The following is a 25,790-nucleotide window of genomic DNA, read 5'->3' as shown; positions in this document are numbered from 1 at the left end:
CTGGAGTATTGCTTAGGAAGCTATTTGTTCTTATTTTAAGCAAAAAACATTCTACTTCTAGGGAAAATTGTATTGATTAATATCTATTAGTAGGGTACAACTAAAGGCTTCACATGGACAGTTCTATTTTTGAGTATTAAGTGAGAATCAGATAATTATTTGTGAGTGTGTATATGTCCTTGTTGTAATTTCCACTTCTTTCCCCTCACCCCAACTGTCTTTTTCTCCTCTAGGTGATATCCCAGTTGTTCCACTTAATTTTGCCATGATATCCCTAGAGGGTCCATTTAACAGAGATATGGTGGAAAGATGTGTGAAGGAGAAGTTGCTTTCTTTATCACGATCCATTTCCACCAAACAAAACGTGGAGTTTACATTCAAAGGAATTGGGGTCCTTGTGATCACAGGTGGCAAAGTGAAGATGAGATTCTATAAGGACTTCCTTTGCACAATGGATGGAAGTGAGACTTTGGCGAGAGCCCTAGCAAATGTAAATTGATATTTTCCTTCTCCTAACCCCTTTCCTGATTGTAGCTCTGAATCATCTGTAAATGGGTCATCTTTAAGAAAAACTAAGGTTGACATATTTTAAATGGCAGTTACCCTAAGTCAAAGAAGTACTTGTTTATAGATTATTATCTCTCTGACAAAAAAGTTAGAGGTGCTATAAGGAACTTTAAGTTTTAAGTCAATGCCACCTGAAAAATATAGTGATAGAAACTCTTATAATTCTGAACATTTTATAATACCTTATGGTTTAAAAAATTCTTCCACATATATTATTTCATTTGAGTCTCAAAACATTATAAAACCAGAATTATTATCCTGATTTTACCAATGAGAAAAATGGGGACTCAGAGAGGTTATGTGGGAACCTGAAGTCAGGGTGCCCTGCCATAGAACTGAAATTCAAGCCCAGACTTCCTAATTACTCTTTTTGTGCTGATTACATTATTTTATTTCAATGAAAGTCTACAGAAAAATCACATTCAAGTCATGGAAATGTATCTTTAGCTTTTAATTTGCATTGTTGTAGAAGAAATTTCATAATTGACCCATCACTGTTAACCGTTAAGTAGCTGGTGTGACCTTCATGCTAAGTTGGACATAGACTTTAAGAAGGCAGTTAAACAGTCAATCAACAGGACTAACTGAATCTTAATGTACTAAGTTTGTATGAGCGAATTGGATTATCATGAATGTTATATAATCCTGTGTCCCATAGAGCAAAAGCCAGACTTTTAAATGAAAAAAATATGAAAGGAAAGGTTATACATATGGTTTAATTCTACCCTCTAATTTCTCCTTTCGTGGTGCTCTGGGATGGGTATTTAGGAGATGGAGTTGTGCATAATGAAGCTCTTGGTGTTTTTGCCACACTCTGGCTTCATACAGGATTGCTAAGAGGGATGCCAAACCTGTGTGTGCAAAGTGGAAACACACACACAAGTATCACCCTCTCTTTTTCATAAAAACATAGGCAAGATTTGCAAAACCAGAAGCAAGGCCAAAGTGCTGCTTTATCTCTCACCCTCAGGGATTCTACAGAAATTTGTAAGCTTCAATATGTGTTTAAAAGAAAGGATAATGTTTTAATTGGACTGCTGCACTCTAAGACGTACCTTTTAAGGAGCATTTTCCAAAAGAACTAGTCTTGAGAGATAGTCTATGAAAAAGCGGTCTGGAGGCCAAAGCACATGGGCATGTTAAAGGATCTGAGAGGTCTGGCGGAAAGAAGCTGCTTTAACTGCCCGAATGTATTTAATCATGGAACTTTAGGTTGAGTCAATATTTGTTAATGTCTATAAAACACATTTTGGGAAACTGCTATAAAGTTGTGAGAGTGACTGTATTTCTCCCAAATGTTCCATAACGTAAACCTGAGTGCTGTCCTGCAGAAGAGTTCTCTTGGGAAGCTGTGTGCTAACTTCACTGATGCTGCTTTTTTTTTTTTTTTTTTTTTTTTTTTGTGTGTGTGTGTGTGTGTGTGTGTGTGTGTGTGGTACGTGGGCCTCTCACTGCCGTGGCCTCTCCCGTTGCGGAGCACAGGCTCCGGACGCGCAGGCTCAGCGGCCATGGCTCACGGGCCCAGCCGCTCCGCGGCATGTGGGATCTCCCCGGACCGAGGCACGAACCCGTGTCCCCCGCATTGGCAGGCGGATTCTCAACCACTGCACCACCAGGGAAGCCCTCTGATGCTGCTTTTGATGCTGCTCGAAATATTTTTAAAACTTCTACTTTTGGAATCCCCTTCAAAGCCTTCTATAAACCATATCATTAATCCAAAAAGAATAATTTAATATATCATTCTATACTAGTATAATTTAATAATGTGATTATTATCCGTTATTATATATTTTATAACTTATATATTATAATTATATAATTATAATTTAAATCATATATATTATATATTAGAATATTATTATATATAATAATTATAATAGCCACTATTTGTGGAATGCTTATATGTGCTAGCCACTTATATACAGTACCTCATAAAAATCCTGTGAATCTGATCCTACTATTATCCCCATGTACCTAGGGTCTAAGGCTATGTGGCTGTTAGCAGTGTGAAGATTTAAACATGAGGATGCCTGACTCTCTTAACTATCCAATTTTAGAGTTATTGGGGTCAAGAGTGGAATTAGCCAGCTTGCTCATTTTCGTAAGAGTTTTAATAAGTCCTCTTAAAGATGTCTGAAAGGAGCTGTCAACTCTGAGGGCAGTTTCCAAGGAGGAAATGGAAAAGGCAGCATCAATGGAATTGGTATGCGAGCATGCAGGGTGACTACTTTGATAAATGAGATCATTCCTCATTGCATTTTAAGCTCTAGGCTTTGAGCACTAAACAAAAATAACAGTAGAGAGTATCATGGTAGTCTGAGTCTTCTGAGCACCCTGTGGCTCTGATTTTTCTGTGTCCTGGACCACAGCACGAGTATAACCTGTCTCTCTCCCTGTCCCCAGAGGCCTGATACTGTGGACTCAGTGTTGTCTAGCAGAAAATCCTTGGGGAAGCGGCCCAACAGCATGCTTTCATTTCCAAGGTCAGTGCTTTCCTCCACAGGTTCCTCCAGGCACAGCAATCCTTGGGGACCTATTGATGGAACTGGACAGTGTGTCACACTTGAGTTTTCTAGCTCATTCTCTCTCTTTATCTCTCTCTGTTGCTCTCTCAGTGCTCCAACAAATAAGAGTTTATTGCATACACTTTCTGTAGTTAAGTTAAAAAACAACGGCACTTAGGATACTCTTTTTTTAAACTACTCTTGGTTCCCTGGAAATTTTCATACTACCTCCCACCAACCTTAGTCTTTGCAGTATTAGTAAAATTCTTCTCACCTGCTGGGCTTTGCTCTACCTTTCACCCCTTCCTCTGACCTAGCTTCTTCCTTGTCCTGCAGTCTAGACTACCTCCTCTCTGAGCTGTTTTTTACCACTGAAGCAGCTAGAAAGACAAGGTACAGCTTCACTCCAAGAGCACAGTGGGCATTACCAGCGGCTGCTGCTGACAATGATTATAATAATGATAATGATAACAATAATGATAATAATAACAATAACAGTTATCATCTATGGAGCACTTACTAGATGCTAGGTATTGTTAAGCACTTTCTCGGTAGTCTTGTGTTTAATCTTTACTACAACCATTTGAGATACATATTATAATTTTATTCATTTTATAGAGGAGCAAAATTAATTGTAATTTTAATTCCTTTTAAAATTTTTAATTAAAAAATTTTATTGGAGTATAATTGATTTACAATGTTGTGTTAGTTTTAGGTGTACAGCATGTAATTTGAATTCTTTTTTTTTTTAACAAGTGAAATGACAGGATGCAGTATTAAAAGCACTGGAACAGGAGTCAGGAGACTTGGGTTTTATTTCCAGTTTGTTCATTACTTACCCATTATTAGCTCTTAATCATGTTTTTAATCTTAATTGCTGTGCCATTAACTACTATGCATTTTGGGTAAAGGAAATTTGGGAAATAGTAACCAGCTTTCCAAAGTATTATTTTCTCTCTCTCTCTCTTTTTTTTTTTTCTTATGTTTTTGAGTCTGTGACATCCTCTTGTGTTTGTTGGTTTGGGACATGTCCTTCCTGGAAAAACTGTATGCCACAGACCTCAGCAAAATCAGTGTAAGGGGGAGAATAAGCCTTAAAGATTAATGAGTCCAATCCCCTCATCTTACAGATGAAATGGTTACAAAACTGAGGGGTCAATCCAGAAATAAAACCATGGCTCCTGACTGTTTCAGTGTTGTTTCCATTGTAGCGTGTTGCCTTACTCATTAAATATAAATCAGTGGTTTCCAAATAGTTTTATTTTGATTATATTTTGGAAGGCAAATTTGGCTGTCCTCTTGGACATAGTTTGGCTTAAGCAATCCAGGAGGGAAATAATTGCAGTTAGTTAAGGAACAGAGATGGAAGTTCCTGTCAAATAGAGAGCCTAGAAATGGACATGAGGACTCAGATATTCAAAACAACTGTAGCTGTTTCATTTATTTGAAGTTTGGCCCTTGAATTTACTGCAAGTACCACCTCTGCCCCACCCTTCCTTTCCAACTCTAACCCAGCACTCCGTTCCTGAGACCAAAGAAAATCTACAACTACACACACCAACTAAACAAACCCCTTCCTCCCTTGCCTTTGCAAGTCCCTCACTTTTGCCTGGGGAGAGGATGGAGAAGTAGGGAGGAGAAAGAGGGAGGAGAGGAGTGGTTATTTCTGGGCGTACCCTGCCTACCAGGCTATGAATCCTTGCCTTCAAGCTATCCAATGACTACCTTTCACTGTTTCAGGCCTATGAACTAGAAAAGACAAATTCAAGCTGATATAAAAAACAAAACTTAAATCCAGGCCTTCAAAGCAATGTGTCTATATAAAAAGGGGGAGGGTCATGGTTGGCTCCCAAAGAGAATGAGTCCATGATTTGTACTTAGTAAATAAAAGCACTTGCCTCCTTGAGAGAAGTAGGCTTATTTCGTTCAGAATCAGTGAGCAAGCTTGGCTGCTTCTCAGAATTGAGAGTTTACACAGTCACCTATAGACAAATATCTTGGTTCATTCCTAGGATTGAGCTCAAGGAGATGAGGAACAAACTGCCTATGGAGACCACTGTAGAAGAAGGTGGACAGAATGGACAAAGGAAGAGCAAGTTAAAAGACCAGTCAGACAAAGAAGAAGGTGTCCGAGGTAGGTCGATGATTTCTGGGTATAATCTGTCACTCTTTACTACTTATGAGCCAAGCCATACTGCTTAGCAACTTCAATGGCCAAAATAAATAAAGTTAGTTTCATGAATAATCACTGTATTCTTCTCTTTAACAAACATCTTCTACTCCTGGAATCTTGTATCTCACTTTAACCACTTTATGACTCTCAGACGCTTAAACTGTGATCTCTTTGCTGGCTCTGCACGGCTCAGAACTCAGCTGCCTACAAGGTCCAGGCAGCTAACATAAATGCATGAACTGGGCTGGATGTCACATGATAGGGAGACATGTTAGCATCAATAATAATTTTTTATGAAAAATGAAGAGAGGTAGTTTTCTATCTTTGATATCTGGCTTTATAGAAGATAGTGGATTCTGATATCTGCATCTTCATATAATCCGGTGTGATATGTTGTTTTGGTTGAAGAATGTGAAGAAAATCTTAGGACTTCAAAGACTTTTTGAAAGGATCCTAGGGATCCCCAGGGGTTGCCAAACTACCCTTTGATAAGGTAGTCTAGCAGATTATTGATTTGTGGAAATGTGGGCCAAGTGGTAGCACATTTTCTGATTCTTCAAGAGAAGCAGATATCCTGACATATGAAATCTACTGGCTGTTAAATTTTGGCAACCAATTTACATTGAAACAAAAATGCTAACTGGGCCAAACAAAATATATATCAATGGGTGAACGTTGGCTTGTGAATGTTGGTTTTGTGACATGTGGCCTACAGGATTACATACAAACTTTTAGCATGATACTCACATGCTTTCATTCTTTAGCTTCATTTGTCACTGTTCCTTACAGACTCTTTCTCTGAGCAAAATTGTCTATTTATGCTCTTCTAACATGCCTTGCCCTTCCTCAACTTCATGCTTCTGTTCACGCTTTTTCTCCTGCCTGGAATTCCCTTCCTTTTTTTTTTTTTTTTACAGTCTATCCCAATCCTACTCTCCTCTTTGTACCCTTTTCACATCTCACTTTCTCCATGAAAACTTCTCTCATCAGTGGATTCTGAAGTGGCTTCTCTCTTCTCTGAACATTAGAGATTGCACCATTTATTTGAGATTTAGACATTCTGCATCATTGTCCTGAGTTGCTATTTATATAATGTGTGTAAATCACTTAGTACTGTTGGCAGGTGGTAAGACCTCCACAAATGACAGCTCTCATGTTTTCTGTTTATATCTTATTTTTCCTCTTCAACTGTATTTATTGAAAGATCTTTAAGGGCAGAGACTTGCCTCTTTGTATTTTCTAAAGTGCCCAGCCAGAGCTTTGCATGTAATAAGTATACAGCAAAAAATATATATATTTTAACCACACTAGGGCAAGGGACAATATTTTAAAGATAAGAAAGTGTATCTTATGTGAAGAATTTCCCTAGTAAAATTATGAGTTTTAAAAAATCTGTGTTAAGTAAAAACTGCCTATGTAGAGTTGAAAGGAAACTCACTTTCATTCATTCTACAGAGATCTTATCACCCACGGTAATTCAAATTAGACAAGCTATCTCCCCCACCAAAGCAACAAATGTCAGTTTCCCGCACAAATTGGAGCAGAATGGGAGTGGTGGGAAGAATACGAACATTGAAAGGTAATGCACTGAGTATTTTCTTTCTTTCTTTCTTTCTTCCTTCCTTCCTTCCTTCCTTCCTCCCTCCCTCCCTCCCTCTCTTCCTCTCTCTCTTTCTTTCTTTCTTTCTTTTCTTTTCTCTCTCTCTCTCTTTCTCTTTCTCTCTTTCTCTCTTCCCTTCTCTCTCTCTCTCTTTCCTGCACTGGGTCTTCATTGTGGCACGTGGGTTCTTCTTTATTGAGGCGTGTGGGCTCCTCTAGTGCCAATTGTGGCACATGGGTTCCAGAGTGCTTGGGCTTAGTAGTGGTGGTGCATGGCCTTAGTTGCCCCGTGGCATGTGGGATCTTAGTTCCCCGACCAGGGATCAAACCTGCATCCCCTGCATTGGAATGTGGATTCTTAACCACTGGACCACCAGGGAAGTCCCTGGGTAATTTTTGTGTTGCACTTTACTAAGTATATTTTCAAATCCTATCTTGATGCAGGGAATTTTAAATAAGTGTTCATTGATTCATTCCTTCATCCACTATTCTTTTTTTTTTTTAACATCTTTATTTGAGTATAACTGTTTTACAATAGTGTGTTAGTTTCTCCTTTACAACAAAGTGAATCAGTTATACATATCATCCACTATTCTTGATGCTACATTCTAGGTGCTGGGGATAATCAAGACGACCAGGGTTCACAATCTGTGGGAAAGCCAGAGTGATAAATTATGATTCAGTAGGTTAAATGCTATGACAGAGGTGGAAACAATATGATTCAGTAGGATAAATGCTATGACAGAGGTGGAAACAAAATAGCACAGAGGAGGAAATGTCTAACTTTCCTTGTGGATTTGGGAAAACCTGTGTTGTTTTCTGAGTGTGTGGATATATGATGTGACACAGGTTCATATTTAGATCAAATTGGAAAGCATTTTTGCCAAACGTGGCTGGCACTCAATAAATGTTCTTTGAGCAAATGAATGTATTACAATTTATGATGGTCCTGTTTTCTTCTTATATCAGAAGATTTCTATTTTCTTCTCTCCCTTTGTGTAGGATACTTTTTAAGATCTCAGATCAGAACTTATGGTTCTGATAAGTATCTATTGAGCATCTACTATATATCTTTCACTGTGCTGTCAACTTTCAATTTATTAATGTCACAATATATCAGCTATCATATGTGTAATTTAGGTGCTTTGTGGATTCCTAAAGTCATGTTCAAAACCCTAGGCATACTTCTTTTGAGTAATCTCATTATGGAAGATAATTGAGAATTAAATGTCTAGTACTTTGGAATTTAGCTCAATCCAACAAACATTGAGCACCACTGTGTGCCGGGCACTATTTGGACACTGAAGCTATAAAGCTATGAGACATAAAAGACATATAAACCAACTTTCATAAACTTAGTCTTGTAGAGAGATTGAGGCTAAAGAAATAATGCACGTGATGAAGATAACAAAAGAAAGTACAGAGGCTGCAAAGAGGAGGGAGTAATTATTAGGGATTCCTAGTAAAGGCTTCCTATAGAAGTTGACCAAACAATGTTTTTTTTTTTTTTTTTGGTTTTTGGATTTTTTCTGATTACTAAAGTAATACATCTTTATCACAGAAATTTTGGAAGAAATGAGAAAAAGCAAGAGATACAAAACAATCACCTATAACCCCACTAAATAGAGGAAACTTTCTGTAACGTTATGGGTGTACATCCTTCATTTCAATGCATATATAATATGTACATATATTTATACTTGAAACATAGAGATACATTTTAAACAAAACTGAGATCATGTCATATGAACCTTTGCTACACAACAAAAAGTGGTGAAAATTTCCCTATGGCTTTAAATATTCAAAAACATGAACAAATGGTTGCTCATCATCTCATTGATTAAACCTTTTGTTTAGCTCATCTCCTGTGGGATACTTAGATGGTTTTTAGTTTTTTATATTATGAATAATATTGTAACAAATATAATCGCACACAATTCTTTGCACACACCTGCGTATTCTGTAGGATAAAAACTTAGAAGTGAAATTTCAGAGATAAGGGCTGAGCCCATTTTTCACGCTTTTGATACACATTACCAGTTATCCTCAGGAAGATTGTACCAAATTATCTCCCCAGTAGCAGTAATGTGAGGGACTGCTGTGTCCTCTACAGCTTTGCTAATACTGGACACTGTACCCTCCACGCACCCAGGGTAAAAGCTAAAGTCCTTACTGTGGCCGTAAAGGTCCTGCCTGATCTCTGACCTCTCTCCTACTTTTCGCCCACTAACTCATCTTCCTCAAGCCATACTGAGAACAGGCATGCTCCCACTTCAAGGCCTTAGTGCTCATTTGCTCTGCTAGGCCCTTTTCCATCAGATATCTGATTATTATTATTCCTTTACTGCCTTCAGGTATCTGCTCAAATTTCACCTTTTTGGTGAAAACTTCCCTAGCCATTCTATTCATGATTTAATACTCCATTCCTCCAGCATTGCATGGCTGAACAGACTATAGAATTCACTCATTTACCTTGTTTATTGGCTGTCTACCCCCATCAGCATGTCAATTCCATGAGGACAGAGCTTTTTGTGTGTGTATTTTGTTCTTTACTACCTCTCCCATGCTTAGAGCAGTACATATAGTAAACACTCAATAAATTTTTGGAGAATGAATAAATTTTATCCCAATTTCACTGAATTGGTAACTGAGACTTTGTAAGATTACCCAGCTTGTCTAATGCCAGTCAGCTTCTAATAAAGAAAGCTGGGCTTTGAACCCACTCAGGTTTATCTGATATAAAGCCTGGGTTCTTAACCTCTATACATGTAGATACTCTAAAGAAAACCACTGAGATATTTTTCATTTTCTTATATTTATACTTGTCTCTAAAATTATCATTAATAATTGATGATAATTGATGTCAAACTACATTAACATTAATTAATGTTACATTGTTTTTTATAGGTTACGATCTCTGGGTGGTCTGAAAAATGACAACGAAATGATGCCTAAAATTTCTCCAACCACTTCTTGCCAGGATCATAATAGGGCAGGACAGGTACAGTGTCTTCAAAGAAACAAAACCCAGTCAGAATCTTCTTCTGACTTCTGTTTCTCAGAGAGAATTCTGGGAATTGCTCTTTCTTTAATATATGGGTATGGCTCAAGTACTCAGGACCCATAATTGGACTGTGATAAATCTACCTACTAGTCAAAATCTACTAGTTCACAGAAATAGGGTTGGGAGATCTCCACTTTCCAGTTGCTATAAACACATCTGTTCAGGCAAGAGTTTATTAAATTCTCTGGAATATTTGTGGGGTCTTCTCTGAAAATCTCAGTTGGCTAATATCTTTAATACTTCCTTTTATGAAGTGTACTTCTTGATACACCTAGCCTTTGGAGAGCTTGGGAAGGGAATGCACAGGCAAAAAGGTAAAAGGTACAAATCAACTTGCCCTAAAACTTGGTGTTACAGGAAATGTGTTATGTATGCTTGCACCGAGCACAGCGGAATTCCCCGTTGTACTACAGTGAGGAGATGAAGAGGAGAGAGGTGGAAGATGAGCGAATCCTAGAGCAGTATCAGATGTTGAAAGATCAAGAGGCTCTCTTCCAACAGCAGGTACATCAACACCTCGGTTAAGGAGTGTTTAACATGGGACAGGGGAACGTGATTATAAAACACCATTTAAAAAGTTCCATCGTGTGTCTGTACTGTAACATACTGAACCATTTACTTACTGCTGAACTAAAACTTAGGTCGTGTCCAAGTTTTCACTAATAGTAAACAGTCCTGAGATGAATATCCATGCAGCTGATGTTTGTACGTGTCGCTGATTTCCCCCCACCCCCCCTGAAGACTGATTGGCCAGACCGTGCAGCTTGTGGGATCTTCATTCCCCAACTAGGGATTGAATCCGGGCCCCTAGCAGTGAGAAGGCCAAGTCCTAACCGCTGGACCACCAGGGAATTCCCAAGACTGAGTTTTAAAGGTGGAATTCCTGGATTATATAGCTTTATTTTTTATTTCTCATAAAATATAATCTCAGTCAGGGCTCTTCCCTTCAAATTCATGGCCTATCTCAAATAAAGACAGAATGGCACCTTTGCATTTGCTTTATCCCAATTTCTGTGATCGTCAATAACTGGCCTTACTGTTATGAAATCTTCTGTTCCTTCTTATGATCCCTGTAGAGGTGGTGCCTGGAGCCCAAGAATGGGAAACAAAAGCCCACTTTAAAAAAAAAAAAAAAAAATCTATGAACACATCAGAAAGTTTTTACCATTGCCTCCAAAAGGCAGGTTTCTACCTTGGTTGGATTACTTTAATATAGTAGAATTAAATTTTTAAAAGCTCTATTTCAATCTGTGATTTTTTTTTTTCTCAAAGATGCAAAGTCTGGCTAGTAGAGAACAGAATCAAAAAAATGCTGCCTATAATCTTGGAGTTGCTGAAGCCATAAGAATCCACAAGAATGAGAAACCTGAATTTTACGTAAGAGTCTTTTTGAAATTTCTAGGGCTGATACCTGCCCTTCTTGTGAGCATTTGGATCCACTCTCCATATTGTGCCAAATTTTTTTAAGTGGTAGAGGTAAAAAGAGGCTTGTGCAAGGCTGAAGCTTCCCTCCAGGGCAAGAATGGTCCAGGATCTGCCTCCACACCATTCACATTCATAATACAGTTCCTACTAGTCATGAGAGCACTTGTTAATGATAGTAATTTTCAACCAGGACCTGGGAGAGGTGGGGATAGGGACAGTATATTAAATTCCTGCCCCAGGATCAGATGATCTAAGTAGAGAACCAGCATCCCCTGGGAGCTTGCTGGAAATGCAGAATCTAGGGTGCCACCTCAGACCTCCAGAATGAGAATCTACATATGAATAAGATACTTAGATGATTTGTAGTTTCCTTAAAGTTTGAGAACCCCAGCTTCAGAGGAACATGAGCCACCTGTTTTGCCATTGATTTAATGTTTCCAATCATGATGTGCCTACCTTTATTTCTGCCTGAATCTTCCTTCTTTCACCTCACTATCTAGGCAGTGTGACACTCTGGACATACACCTAATAAAATAGATTTTCTTTATTCATCATCAAGCATTCATTGAATTCCTTTGTGCTGGCCACTCTGCTAGTGGCTAGGAATACAAAGATGAATAACACAAGGTCCCTCTCTAAAGTCTCAGGATAGTGGGGGAAAGAGATTTAAAGAGACAAGAGTGTGATATACTAAATGCTATGATAAATCTTTGAACAGAGCAAAGAGGAGAGTCACTTAACCCAGACCAGAGATCTGAGAAGACTTCCTGGCATACAGGAGTTTAGGTAAAGAAGCGAATGGAGGCAAAACCTCCCAGGCAGGGGCAATAGGGAAGGAGGAAGAGGAAGCACCATGCTTTTGAGCTTTAGGTACTCTCTCTCTCTCTCCTCTTAGATAGATATATGGTCCATATTATATATGGACCATTTGTTATAACCGTAGATACCTTAAAGTGAAAAAGACCAAAACAGAAGTTTTGATTCCCCTTCTCAAACTGTTCTTCTCCCAGCCTTCCCATTTTAGCAAGTGGTATCACCGACCAGACAGTTGCATGAACCCCTTACCTAAAAGTGATCCTAGACTCCTTCTCCTCAGTCACTCACATCCAACCATCTGCAAGCCCACTTGCCTTCACCTCCAAAAGGTATCCAATATCTCTCTATGTCTCTCCATCTTCAATGTCACCACCCTAATCCAAGCCACATTAGAAGGCCCAACTTTTTTTAAAAAAATATTTATTTATTTATTTATTTAGTTGCATTGGGTCTTAGTTGCGACAGGTGGGCTCCTTAGTTGTGGCACGTGGACTCTTAGTTGCGGCATGCATGTGGGATCTAGTTCCCCAACCAGGGGTCGAACCCAGGCCCCCTGCAATGGGAGCGTGGAGTCTTAACCACTGTGCCACCAGGGAAGTCCCAGAAGGCCCAACTTTTGCACTACTTCCCTAGTCAGGCTCGCTGCTTGCCCTCCCACAATCTGTTCTCCACACAGCAGCCACGGTGATCTTTGAAAACTGTTCACCAAACCAGATCGTTCTCTGGTTTAAAGCCTCTAATGGCCTTCCACTGAATTAAAATAAGATCCAAACGGCTTACCTTGACTTACCAAGTCCTCCTGGTTTGGCCTATCTCCGTCTTTGAGCTCACCTGCTCTACTCTCCCCTTGCTCACTGTGCCTCAGCCACATAGACCTTCTTTCTGCTTGTTTCCGTCTAGTGTCTTTGCACTTGCTGATCCTTCTTTATAGGACACCGGTCCTCTGATATTTGCAGTGGAGGTGATTCAGTCACCTCCCTAATAAAGCCTTCCCTAATAACCAGTTTAGCCCCATTCCCACCCGGACACTTGCTATGAGAGGGGCTTCATAGTACCTATCACTACCTTAAATTATCTGTGTGTGGTTTGCTTGTCGGCTGTCTGTCTCTTGCACCAGCAGGCAGGCTCAATGAGATTGAGGCTCTCTGTGGATCTCTGTTCTTGATCACGGCTGGGTTCCCAGTGTCTAGCGTGGCTAGACCCACAGCAGGAGCTCAATTTTCCCTCTTCCACTTCTGAGCAGTCCCTGCTCATATGCTTCTGCACTCACTCAAAATTCCTCCTCCTTTCAGTATGCAAGCTGTAAGTACTAGCGGAGGACCTACTGTGTGAAGTCCTCGGTATGCGGGCCTCTCACTGTTGTGGCCTCTCCCGTCGCGGAGCACAGGCTCCGGACGCGCAGGCTCAGTGGCCATGGCTCACGGGCCCAGCCGCTCCGCGGCATGTGGGATCTTCCCGGACCGGGGCACGAACCCGCGTCCCCAGCATTGGCAGGCAGACCCTCAACCACTGCGCCACCAGGGAAGCCCTGTGAAGTCCTTTTTCATCTCCCTCTCAGTTATGGGGCTTTGGTCAGTTCTGCTCAGAATCATCCTTTAGCGCACTCATATGATTCTGTGGGTCACTAGCTGGTCAATGTGTTGAGGACTGGGCACATATTATAAATTAATCGTCTTCCTGATTGATTTTAGTCTTCTGAATGATTACCCTTATTCTTTGTTGCTTTTTAGTATTCTAGAATAAATGAGTTGCTTCTCTTTCATTCTAGAAATCCTTCTTGTTTGATAAACGGCCACTCAGTCCTGAGATGAATGCTTTTAAGCAAGAGCAATATTCCCAAAGTCTCCTGAAACAAATGGATCACAGACGGGAAAAGGACATAAAGCACAGACAAAACAGAGAGTTTATGGACCGCCTGGAACAATTGCAGCTGACAGAGGAGTGAGTCTAGCTAGACATGCTCTGAAAAATGGATTCAGAATGTTCATGTGATGCTTCTTTCCATGTGGGATTGGATCAGCATTGGTAGTTTCATTAGCACAACTGCAACCAACTGAGCAAACTAACCCAACTAGCAGCCAGTACCACAGCCTAACACTTCATTAGAAACATGGAAGAGCCAGCATTATTATAACTATCATTAGAGTAATGATTGCTGTCTATAATCATTTTAATTACAGAGTATCATTTTGTATTGTTTTGTGATCACTAATCTTGGTAGATGGAGGAAGGGACTTGTCTTGAGCAGGCTTCATTCCCAGCTATTCCCAGGTAACCTCAAGGCAAAGCTGAGTTGTATTATAAGTATGAAGGGTGTCCTATGGAACCTGAGGGCAGGAATGTATGGGGGACCCAGGAAGACTGGAACCAGGAACTAAAACCCATATTAAAAAAGCTTTCTGTCTGCTCACACCCCAGCTCCTTAGCTGACATTGTTTGTATTCCAGCTCACAGTTGGATGAATTTCAGTCTCAATTCCAAATTTTCAGGAAAGAGAATCTGATTGGTCCTGCTTGGGTTATCTGAGGCCTGGGATAGGGTCAAAGCTGCAGAGTTCAAACATGCCTAAGTGGGCCATACTTCTGCTACTGAGGTCAGGAGAGCAATTAAGGAGGCTACTGTGGTGTGAGAGAAACTCCTAAAACAAATAAGTATTTAGTTTCTGTGACCAAAAACTATTTCCATAAGATGCATATGTTCCATTATATTCACTTTACAGATCATGTGGAGGTTGCATATAATAGATTCATTTTATAATAGGAAAGCCCACTCTTCTTAAAAAGGAATCTTATGATGAGTCATTGTATTGCACGCGTAGACACTTCCTGCTTCCCTATCTAGATTTTTTTAAGCATGGGGGGAGGAGGGGTGCCTGTCTTAATGGTAGTGCGTTTGGACTATATGGTTGGTCACTTGCTTATACCTGCCCATCCATCCCTGTCCAACACATTGTCCACTAGCCTATGGATTTGAATTACTCTTTTCTTTCTTAAAATGAAAGTTCCTAGAAGGAAATATCACTTTTCATCAGGCTCTTCTTCCTATTAATATGTATTAAACATGTTTTGTTGATGTTAATCTGTATTACTAAACACTCTATAACAAACTGTGGTCCCACCTTCTCTTATTCATAACTGCCAGACTTGCTGCGCTAAGAGCCAAATATATACAAGATAAGATGGAAGAAACACAGTGTTACAAGAGAGCTTTGGATGCACAGGTAAAGGGCCAATTATTCCTTTAAACTTTTGCAGGGTTTCAATAGCATTCTAAAACTATGTATAAATCCTGTAATGTTACGAATACTCTTACGTGTTATCCATTTGGTGGTTCTGAGGCCCTTGTTCTTTCCTCTGAGGTGCTGGTTTTTACTATGCTACGGCCTTGTGCATTAAGTCTATTCCCTGGTATAATTATCATCTGCATTATGGGTGTCCCTGCTTCAGATAAAGAACAAACGCCCCCAGCTGCCCGTGTTTGAGCCTGACTCTTCTGAGCCCATCTTTGGTAACGAGGAAGGTGAGCCGATGGTGGAAAAGCGAAAGAGAGAACAGAATTACATGAAGCACCAGATGGAGGCAGCTGCTAACCGCAAGAGGTCAGCCATCTTGCACCAGCTGGTGGACCAAACGCGGGATTTGCTGATGCTTCAGAGGACACACAAAAAGTAAGACACCCTGGATCTTTCCTCTTCCTCCTCCTCTCCTCCCCTCCAGAGAAGCAATCATGATAGTGAACACATTGAGGACTTACTATGTGCAAAGTATTATTCTAAGCTTATTTTGTGCTTTATCTCATTTCATCCCCACAATTCACCCTATGAAGAAAAGTTATTAAATTAAAAACAAACTCATTTTTAAAAGAATATTATGTATTCATGTGTATAGAAACATATTTATCCACATATATAATATAAGATAAACAATAATTAATTCCAAATGCATTATCTTTTTTCATATTCTTTTCCATTATGGTTTATTATAAGATGTTGAATATAGTTCTCTTGTTGTTTATCTATTTTATTTATAGCAGTTTGTATCTGCTAATGCCCAACTCCTAACTTATCCCTCCCCCACCCCCCTTCCCCTTTGCTAACCATAAGTTACGAACAAACTCTCTCCATCCCACTTCTCCCTCTAGTTACCTCGCCATAGTTTTCTTTCCCTTTACAGGACAATGTCTGAAAAGAGTTGTCCACCCCAGCACTGTCACCTGGAAATACAATGTGAGCCACAAATGTGCTGTCCTGCTCAAGTGGACACAAACATGAAACTGAGGCCCTTTCTCAACCTCCACTAAACCCCTTCTTCAGAGAACCGCACATGTAGTAAGCTGTGCTGATGTTTGCTGGTGCAGGGGTGCTGAAGGTGTCAGGGCAGGCAGAGGAGGACTTTAGGCCATATCAATGCGCACAATACCTTTAAATTCAAACATCAGACACCCACTGTTTTAAAGTACCCATTGGTTACCCCACACATGGGGAATTTTTTAAGATCCTGACCAGCCCTCAGCCTTGTAACATCTCCTTGGCTCCTTCTTGTCTTCCCATGTCCCATGTTTCCTGCTCTCCCTCTTCCATCTTCTGATTGCCACAGAGAACTACAGTTTCTTCTTTGTAGATGTTCAGCAATTTTCAGATACTTGATCAAAGTTCTCAGGAGTTCCAAGAGGGCTTCTCTTCAAAGGAATCTCCTCTTTAAAAAAGGCAGTTGTGGGCTTCCCTGGTGGCGCAGTGGTTGAGAGTCCGCCTGCCGATGCAGGGGACACGGGTTCGTGCCCCGGTCCGGGAAGATCCCACGTGCCGCGGAGCTGCTGGGCCCGTGAGCCATGGCCGCTGGGCCTGCGCGTCCGTAGCCCGTGCTCCGCAACGGGAAGAGGCCACAGCGGTGAGAGGCCCACGTACCACAAAAAAAAAAAAAAAAGAGAGAGAGAGAAAGGTAGTTGTACTTACAAAAAGAAAAAAAGTTATTATATTAAAATTTTATACATTTTAGAAATGGTCAGTGGGATGGTGCAAAGATCTGTTATGTTCTATAGCAAGTAGGTTCAGACAGGAATATATGAGTAGAATAGTTGGGTGAAGGTGGGAGGATATTGTGATAAGGGTGGGGTTGGATTGGGGTAGAGAGGTGAGAGTAGTTAAAAGCATGGCTTTTGGAGTCAAATCAGATGTGGGACTGAGTCTTGCATCAGCCCAGGGCGATGTATACTTGTATGTCTGTACTGTTTGCTAAAATCCTGAAATATTTCCATACTTCTTGATTAACAGCTGTTGCCTCAAGCCCCACAAGTGCACCCCTGCTGCCCAGGCTGCTCCTGCCCCTCCCTGGGATCCCCCATCCCACCTCTCCATGATCTTTCACCGAATGGATGAATACCTGGGGTCTCCAAGACCACTTCCGGTCTCCATTCTGATTGATTGATATGCGGTTCTGCCATTTTACTAGTTGTGTGGGACTGGGCAGGTTACAGCCCCCTGAGGGCATTGGTTTCCTTATCAGTTATTAGGGAGAATACTAATGTCTACCTCCAAGGTGGTTAAGGGTCAAATGAAGAAGTTCTTATAAGGAGCTTGTTTCATAGCAAACAGCTGCCCCTTGCCCCGCAGTGGCTCTGCCTTTCTGTGCATGCTGCCACAGCCACATCTGGGACCCTTTGCGTGTGTTGCGGAGATTGTTGCAGTTTCCTCCTCTGCTCCTTAGCTTCTCTGGCTGTCCTCCTGAACATGGAGTTAGGAGGCTTTAAACTTTGTCACTTCCAGACTGTGTGACCTGGACCATATCACACATGGGGTCTTTGAGCTCTCTTTTCCTCATACGAAATATAAGGCTATCACACCCGCCCTGCCTATCCTCACTATGATGATTAAATGAGATTATGTATGTGAGACCATTTCTGGAAACTTCAGAGCTCTGATCAAATACAAACTATGGTTGTTATCTGGTTATCTCTTTTGTTGGAGTTCTGGTCCTAAACCCCCATTTTTATATGGATTAGATCCTTGTCTTTTGTTTCCATATCCTTTACTGATTATTCCATATTCTCTTTTCTTTTCCAACTTCCCCATCCTTGGTCCATCTTAAGATGTGATCTTAGGTCTTCCTGTGGCAACTAGAAGGTCACTTTCTTTCAGAGGGAATGACTTAGTCTGTGTGATCCAAACAGGCCTGCTGAAGTATTTTTACTTGTTTTACTTTTTTTTCTTTAAACTTTTCTGCTTTTGTTTAAAAAAATATAACAATTCATGCTCATTAAGTCAGTTAGTGGAGAGATTTTTTTAAAAAGGCTAATAATCTCCCCTACCGAGTAGTCAGTGTTAAGTTTAGCCTTCTGCATTTTTTCCTGTTCTTTATAAATATATTCAAACAATATACACATATATATTTTTCCTTCCATTTTTGTAAATGAAAATGAGGCCTGTGAGATTTTACATATTACTCTGCAACCCAACCTTTCTTTAACCTAATAATGTGTCATTCATTTGTATTTAGGTCAGTACCTATATATGAAATTCATTTTTCTATAATAACAGCATACTATCTATAATATGGATTATATAGTTTAACTTTTGCACTACTGATGAACATTCACTTTGTTTCCAGGTATTTTGCTATTACAACAATTCTGCATTATGCATTTTTCTTATTTTTCCTTATACTGGTTGTTTTGTTTCTACTGGATAAATTCCTAAAAGTGGGGTTGCAGGATCAAGTGTATGGCACATTTTAAATACTACCAGATACTGACACTTTGCTTTCTAAAAAGGTACAGCAATTTGCTTCCACCGGCAGTCTTGGGAGAATCCTAGTTGCTTCCCCTCTAATTTTACTTCATGTTCTTACTTTCTAGGCATTTAAAGTAAACTGACTTTTAAACCTATCCTTTAAAGAATTGTATAACAATGGCCAAAAAGCATATGAAAGGATGCTCAACATCAGTAATCACTGGGGAAATACAAATCAAAACCACAAGGAGATAGCTGCTCATTAACAGATGGTATCCATGCTCTGTCAGAGTGTGGGGGTGACCCTTATTCAACTGTCAGCTGTCATGTTTGCACTGTTGGAACTAGAGGTCATTTAACATTTAACTCTATGTGTGCCTCTCCAAGATAAGAGGTATTCCGTGTTTTATTGAATATTTACTTATGTGAACCTGTGACATAGGGGTTCTCTACTCCAGTGAATAAAGGTGGCAAGGTAGGAATGTGAGATTTAAAATACGGCTGTGTTTTATATTACACAATTTAATAATTTAATTCCAGTAATATAGAATGCTAGAATGCCAACTCTATGGAAGTCCGAATGGAGTAAGCAGTCAGCAAATTGTTCATGTTTTCCCCTGCAAAACACCTATGTAGATGTAAGAAATTGTCTTTCACTATTTAGGATATATATATATATATATATATATATATATATATATATATATATACACACACACACACACACATGCATAAGATGGCTATCTTTTTCTTCTATGTTTTTTTCTGAAAAGAAAACATTTATACATTTGCAGAATAGTGTAATAAGATTTCATAAATGTAAAGATTAAATGTGTTATCATTTATCTTGGATTATAATATCTGTGGTTTAATTGTCTTGTGAAATGTCCAAAACAAGAACAATTATATATTTTTCTTACACCACATACAATCATGAAACATTTAACAGGTACTTCTTTTAGACCATTCAAAAGATTAGGAAGGAAGAAAATTGTCTATTCAGTATTAGATAAAACCATTAAGATGTGAATATATATGATGTAAAGAGGAAAGATAAAGGAAACTAGAACTGGCAAGGAAAGAGAGAGAGAGAGAGAGGGAAAGGGAGAGAGAGAGAGGGAGACTACCTCACATGTGTTAGGATGGCTATTATAAAAAAAAAAAAATAACAGAAAATAGTAATCATTGGAAAGGATGTGGAGAAATAGGAACCCTGTATGCTGTTGGTGGGAATGTAAATTGGTATAACCACTATGGAAAACAGTGGTGGTTCCTCAAAATATTAAAAGTGGAATTACCATGTGATTCAATAATTCCACTTCTGGGTATATATCCAAAAGATTTGAAAGTATGATCTTTCAGAGGTATTTGCACCCTTATGTTTATAGCAGCATAATTCATGATAGCTAAGAAATAGCAGCAACTCAAATGTCCAACCACAGATGAAAGGATAAACAAAATGAACATACAATGGAATATTACTCAGCCTTAAAAAGAAAGAAAGTTCTGACACATGCTACAATGTGGATGAACCTTGAGGACATTATGTTAAGTGAAATGAGCCTGCCACAAAAAGAAGACAAATACTGTATGATTCTGTTTATATAAGGTAATTAGAGTAGTCTAATTCATGGAAACAAAGTAGAATGGTAGTTGACAGGGGTTGGGGGAGGGAGAAATAGGGAGTTGTTGTTTAATGGGTTTAGAATTTCAGTTTCACAAGGTGAAAAGAGTTCTAGATATTGACTGCACAACAGTGGGAATATAGTTAAGACTATATATCTGCATGTTTAGAAATGGTTAAGATAGTCAATATTATGTTATGCGTTTTTTTCTTTTAATTTAATTAATTTATTTATTTTTGGCTGCGTTGAGTCTTTGTTGCTGCGCACAGGCTTTCTCTAGTTGCGGCGAGCGGGAGCTGCTCTTCATTGCGGCGTGTGGGCTTCTCATTGCGGTGTCTTCTCTTGATGTGGAGCACGGGCTCTAGGTGCCTGGGCTTCAGTAGTTGTGACACACAGGCTCAGTAGTTTTGGCTCACAGGCTCTAGAACGTAGGCTCAGTAGTTGTGGCACACGGGCTTAGTTGCTTCGCGGCATGTGGGATCTTCCTGGACCAGGGCTCGAACCTGTGACCCCTGCATCGGCAGGCAATTCTTAACCACTGTACCACCAGGGAAGCCCCTATGCGTTTGTTTTTTTTTTTAACTACAATTAAAAAAAAAGTGCAAAGATAAAAAATGTTGTAAAAAAATATAATAGGTACCATTCCGTCATTGAACTCCCATTGTGTGATAGGCATTGGCGCTTTCTGTATATTATCCTACTTAATCTTTATAATGACCGTACAATAGCTATTGAATCAACGCTTGTTAGAGGATAATGGGGCCATGCTATTTTAGAATAAGTGAACCAGCACAGAGCACATTATAGTATTTTATCGGCGGGTCCTGACACCTAGTGGCGGTTGGTACCTGTAACACAAGACCCTTCAGAGTAGGCAGGCTAAATCAAGGGTCACATTTAGTGAAGTCCCTTCCAGAATTTAATGAGAACTGACTGTAAGAGTTTCAATTTGGTAAGAAATAGACACATTTATATTGAACCAGGTTTAAGGTGATTCACACAGCAGTGACTACATGTTTAGAGACCAGTAATAGAAACACTTAACATTGGGAATGCTGGAACACTGTGCTTGAAGAGAGATATTATACTGCAGTCATTTCTTTGATGATGTGACCTTCACCAAACACTTTTTTTTTTTTAACCCGTCTTCACAATGTTAGATATCTTCTCGATTTCATTTTCTTTTGCTTAGTCATTTCTGTTTCGTTCCCCCTTTCTAACCATTCATTCATACACCTGTCTACTTTGTCTTGTAAAACATCTGGCAGAACTGGTGGGCAGACTACTGACAGCTGAGAGGCTGGACTAAAAGGAAGGAAGCAAAGTATAGGAAATCCATTTGAGATGAATCTTCAGATCAGTTAAATTAGCCTTAAAGGAAAGTGATGGCTTTAAAGGCTGAATGTGTTAATTGGAAAAAGGTTTTAATCCTGCTAATTTAAACCAGGATTGAAGATGAAAGGTCCTAGACCCACAAATTATTTGCTAGGAGTTTCACTATGTTTTTGCAGTGTTCATGCCCCTTAGTCTATTTCAAAGAGTGGTGAACAAAACCAGGTTTTCTGTTTAACTTAGCATGAAAGGAATGGAGCTCCTAAGGTTGGTGCATGCCCTTCCCAGTATTGTGAATGGAATCTCAGACTCTTCTGCTCTCTCTAGGCACGTGGCAGACAGAAATGCTGAGCTTGAGCAAATGAACAGAATCTACCAAGACTTACGGGATGACTGGGAAAGGAGTGCTGTCATGAAGAAGCAGCGGGACCTGGAGGAGAAGGCTTTTGAGCGGTAGTAGCTGATTGTACCTGAAGTTTCATTCGCAGAGAAAAATCCCCTCTGCGTCTTGTTAGTTTTCTCTAATCCTGGGATGGCAGATAGGTTTTAAGTGTCAGCTTCAGTTTATTAGGGGTGGCTGCCTAGAGACCTTTGTGAGAAAAGGATTCTGGGTTCAGTGGGAAATACTGCTATGATATGTTAGAAATGTCTGTTGTGGACATGGGATGGAGAATGCTGTGTTGCATGTTATATATTTGCCATCTCTGCCCTAATCTTTGCCTCTGTGTAGTAGCTTTATTTTCGCTTTTTGGAGGCTAGGGAGGCCTGGGGGGAGGAGGGTGGGAATTCTCTTTGGAGGTAATTAGTTGGAAACAGGAAGAAAGTGTTTCTGTCTGAACACATCTAAGGCTTATAGCATGCTCTCGTAAGAGCAGAGTCAAGGGGTTGTGGGTAAGATTGGCAATTGGAAAAGTGAGATGCCCAACCAAGAACGTCTTCCTGAAATGTATTATATCCATGCTCACTTTCCCCAGCTATCTATTTACAACCTAGAATTGGGGAATCCAGATGTTTTGGAGAATTAACACTAACTTTGGAGAGGCAGCTAATCTTTTTGCCTTACTTTTCTTATTTCTAAGATGGGGAAAGTAAACATTTGCCTGGCTTGGCTAACACAGGAGTTTGGGGGATCAAATAAAGAGTTGGAAAATTATTACACTCTAAAAAATTAAAATACTTTACAAATGGAAGGTATGATTTCATAGAATGTTGAAAACTTGAAGAAACAAAGTCTATGCAATCAAATGTTATTAAAACCTGAATATACCAAAATAATATTTAATATGCCAATTATCAACTAATTTTTATCATAGAAAATATTGTTATAGTGGATCTTGATCTGAAACTCTCCTTTTCCTTTTAGATTTTAAGGCATTTCTCACCTGTCTTTCTAATGGGTAGAACCCATATTTTGTGACAATGAAAGTATGACAGATGATGTGGAAAATAAGTTCCAAAGGAGAAGTGAGGTTGTTTGGCCTAGGGAAGAGGAACGGAAAGGGGAATTGGGTATTTCAAGCCATTTTCTCAATGTTGTGGGAAAGCAGGTAGAAGGCAATGAGATTAGTGTCAGGGAGGGAGATTTTAGTTGGATTTTGGAAGAAGCCTTGGCTAACATGGTGATAAAGGGTAGAGGAGACATGACATAACCTTGAGTGGCAGGATAGCCCAGCTGTTCCACGGACACAGCAGAGCAGACCTCTCACCTGAAGGCCTAGGCCAAGTTGTGGGCAGGGACTCAAGTGGAGAGCATGTAGGAAGGAGGAATTGGTTGGCGTTAAAAAGAAAGCAGAAGCAAAAACAAGGTTCACATGTATGCAGTTAGCTCATGACACTTGGTCCCATTGCCAAGGCAAGCCGGGTAGGTCTTCTCCTGCCTACTGCCAAGATTGTCCTTTTCCTTTCTTTTTATTTTTTGAATTTTATTTTATTTTTATTTTCTTTATACAGCAGGTTCTTATTAGTTATCTGTTTTATACATATTAGTGTATATATGTCAATCCCAATCTCCCAAGATTGTCCTTTTTGCTTTGAAGGCTGTCATTGATGCTTCTTTTTACAGAATCCCACCGTGTAGAAATTTTGATAACGTAGGGGAACGTGCACCTCCTGCACAATCAAGAAAAACTGTTGAAGTGGAAAACCAGTCACTGTCATCCCTTCATCTCTGCTTCTAGCTGCTTTCTTTTTCTACGTCTTCACTTCCTCTCCTGCCCTTAACTCTCCAGAGGCCTCTGGCCCCCTGGGACTTTCCATTGACATCTACGCTTCATTGTCTGCTGGGGTGTTAACTTAACCAGCAGCTTAATGGCTTGATCTCTCTCTCAAATGCTGTCTCCCGGGGAAGCCTGACAGGTAAAGGCACATCCATGGGACAAAGCTGCAAATACTGAGGCTTTGGAGTCACGATCCCATTCACGCTGGCTGAGTGACCTTGGGCAAGTCCTGTGTTCTCTGAGGATTTACGTGGGTGTTGCGGGGAGGGCTGGGGTCAGACTCTTGTGAAGGCACCACGCAGAGCATTTCATTCACTAGGGAAGGAGGAGAAGCAGGAGATGCCCGGCCCGGGGCGAGCAGCAGGTAGCAGCATGGAGGGGAGAGACTGCAGGTGGGAAATCACAGGTGGGCCGTAAGCTCCTGGAGGGCAGGGACCAGGTGTTACTTTTCTTTTGTATCCCTTCCATTGCACCGGCTTCCAGGCGAGACACCCAGTAAGGACTCGGGGACGCCGGCGAATGACCCCTTTTTTCTGCCTCTCCACAGGGCCTCCAGCAAGCTCTTCCTCCTGGACCAGTGTGAGAAGTATCCGCGGTGCAAGCAGTGCCAGAGGCGACCCTCCAACGTGGGCAAGAGCAACCTGTGTCCCCTGAACAAGTACGTGCACGGCTCCCTGCTGTTTATGTAAAACCCAACGTCTGGGCCTGCTTTGCCTCGGGAAAGTTTTTCTTTTTTAAACGTGCAGGAGTGATGGTGAAATTACATACTTGTACTTGAGAGGAGAAAAAGTTATTGTGCCATTCTGGTGCTTTCAGGGGTAGAGGGAATTCGTATAGACAGGTTCTCCCCACCTGTCCTCCTCCCATGCCGCCCCAGACAGCTCTGCCACAGTCAGGCCTGGGAGGCGCACCCAGCTTCATCCGGGCCGATGGGGTGCTGCTGTGACCCAGCCCTGCCACTCCCTCTGTGACTTTGTCTAAGAAACTTCATCTTTTTCTCACCTATAATGAAGTGTCGTAATAAATACCTTCTACGTGTTTGGGCATAACGACTCATAGTGGTGAATTTTACGACCCCTCCCCCAGCCGTCGATTTTTCCAGGGCTGGGGATGTGTGACCCTCCCAAAGGTAGGTTAGGCCATTTGCCTCCAGTGGCCAGTGCAATGCTTCCTGAATTTTCTAGCTGATAACACACCTGGGACTTGTTGGGACCTCAGGGAATATTTTTCCCTTGGTGATCTTCTGGCCACCCATTCCACCATCCAGGCGTTTCTGCTCCACGATCGATTGTAGGTTTGTTGTGTCCTGTGAGGGGAGCCTGGCTGCCTTGCCAGGGTCCATCTTCTCTCATTGCTTCCCTTGCATCCATTCTTAAGCTGTATGTGCGGTGGAAGAGGAATAGCTTCCTTTTGAGGGACTGATTTTCAGTTTAGGTATATATGTTCTCCACCACAACTTGCTTCATTTGCCTTCACCCTTTGTCTTTCCTCTCCCTGCCCTGTCCTACCACCTCAAGTGCAACAATTAACAAAGCAGAGCGATGTCTAGATTTCTGAGATATGAAAGCTGGCCAGAAAGTCCCTTAGATGCTTTGCTTTCTGCCTGCCACATCGAGACATTGTTTTGCCCTACTCCAGATACAAAATAGGAATGTTTTGGGCCCTGAATGGTTAAGGGGAACGTAGTCTACTCAAGTTGATATTGGGCAAATTTTGTTGCTAATGGAAACGAGTATGCTTCCTGG

General features: G+C 40.6%; 1 protein-coding gene across 5 annotated transcripts in view; it reads left to right on the top strand.

Annotated features, from left to right (window-relative positions):
* The window catches only part of CCDC81 (coiled-coil domain containing 81), a 113,536-nt gene that overhangs the window by 32,431 nt on the left and 55,315 nt on the right, over positions 1 to 25,790 (top strand). For 3 of the 5 annotated variants that reach the window (XM_067038315.1, XM_067038314.1, XM_067038317.1), the window contains 12 exons: positions 234 to 490; positions 2,971 to 3,050; positions 5,084 to 5,205; positions 6,700 to 6,823; positions 9,751 to 9,844; positions 10,265 to 10,411; positions 11,180 to 11,284; positions 13,917 to 14,089; positions 15,290 to 15,368; positions 15,595 to 15,815; positions 22,157 to 22,282; positions 24,593 to 24,703. In XM_067038315.1, coding sequence (XP_066894416.1) covers positions 234 to 490; positions 2,971 to 3,050; positions 5,084 to 5,205; positions 6,700 to 6,823; positions 9,751 to 9,844; positions 10,265 to 10,411; positions 11,180 to 11,284; positions 13,917 to 14,089; positions 15,290 to 15,368; positions 15,595 to 15,815; positions 22,157 to 22,282; positions 24,593 to 24,703 — 1,639 coding nt within the window. Of the gene's footprint in view, positions 1 to 233; positions 491 to 2,970; positions 3,051 to 5,083; positions 5,206 to 6,699; positions 6,824 to 9,750; positions 9,845 to 10,264; positions 10,412 to 11,179; positions 11,285 to 13,916; positions 14,090 to 15,289; positions 15,369 to 15,594; positions 15,816 to 22,156; positions 22,283 to 24,592; positions 24,815 to 25,790 lie in introns of those variants that run through there. The other 2 variants (XM_059068505.2, XM_067038316.1) reach the window with 2 other exon arrangements.

This window comes from Kogia breviceps, chromosome 7, assembly GCF_026419965.1.
Source record: "Kogia breviceps isolate mKogBre1 chromosome 7, mKogBre1 haplotype 1, whole genome shotgun sequence".
Lineage (NCBI taxonomy): Eukaryota > Metazoa > Chordata > Mammalia > Artiodactyla > Physeteridae > Kogia > Kogia breviceps.
The sequence above is the reverse complement of the archived record's forward strand: the minus strand, read 5'-3'. Positions and strand labels throughout refer to the sequence as shown.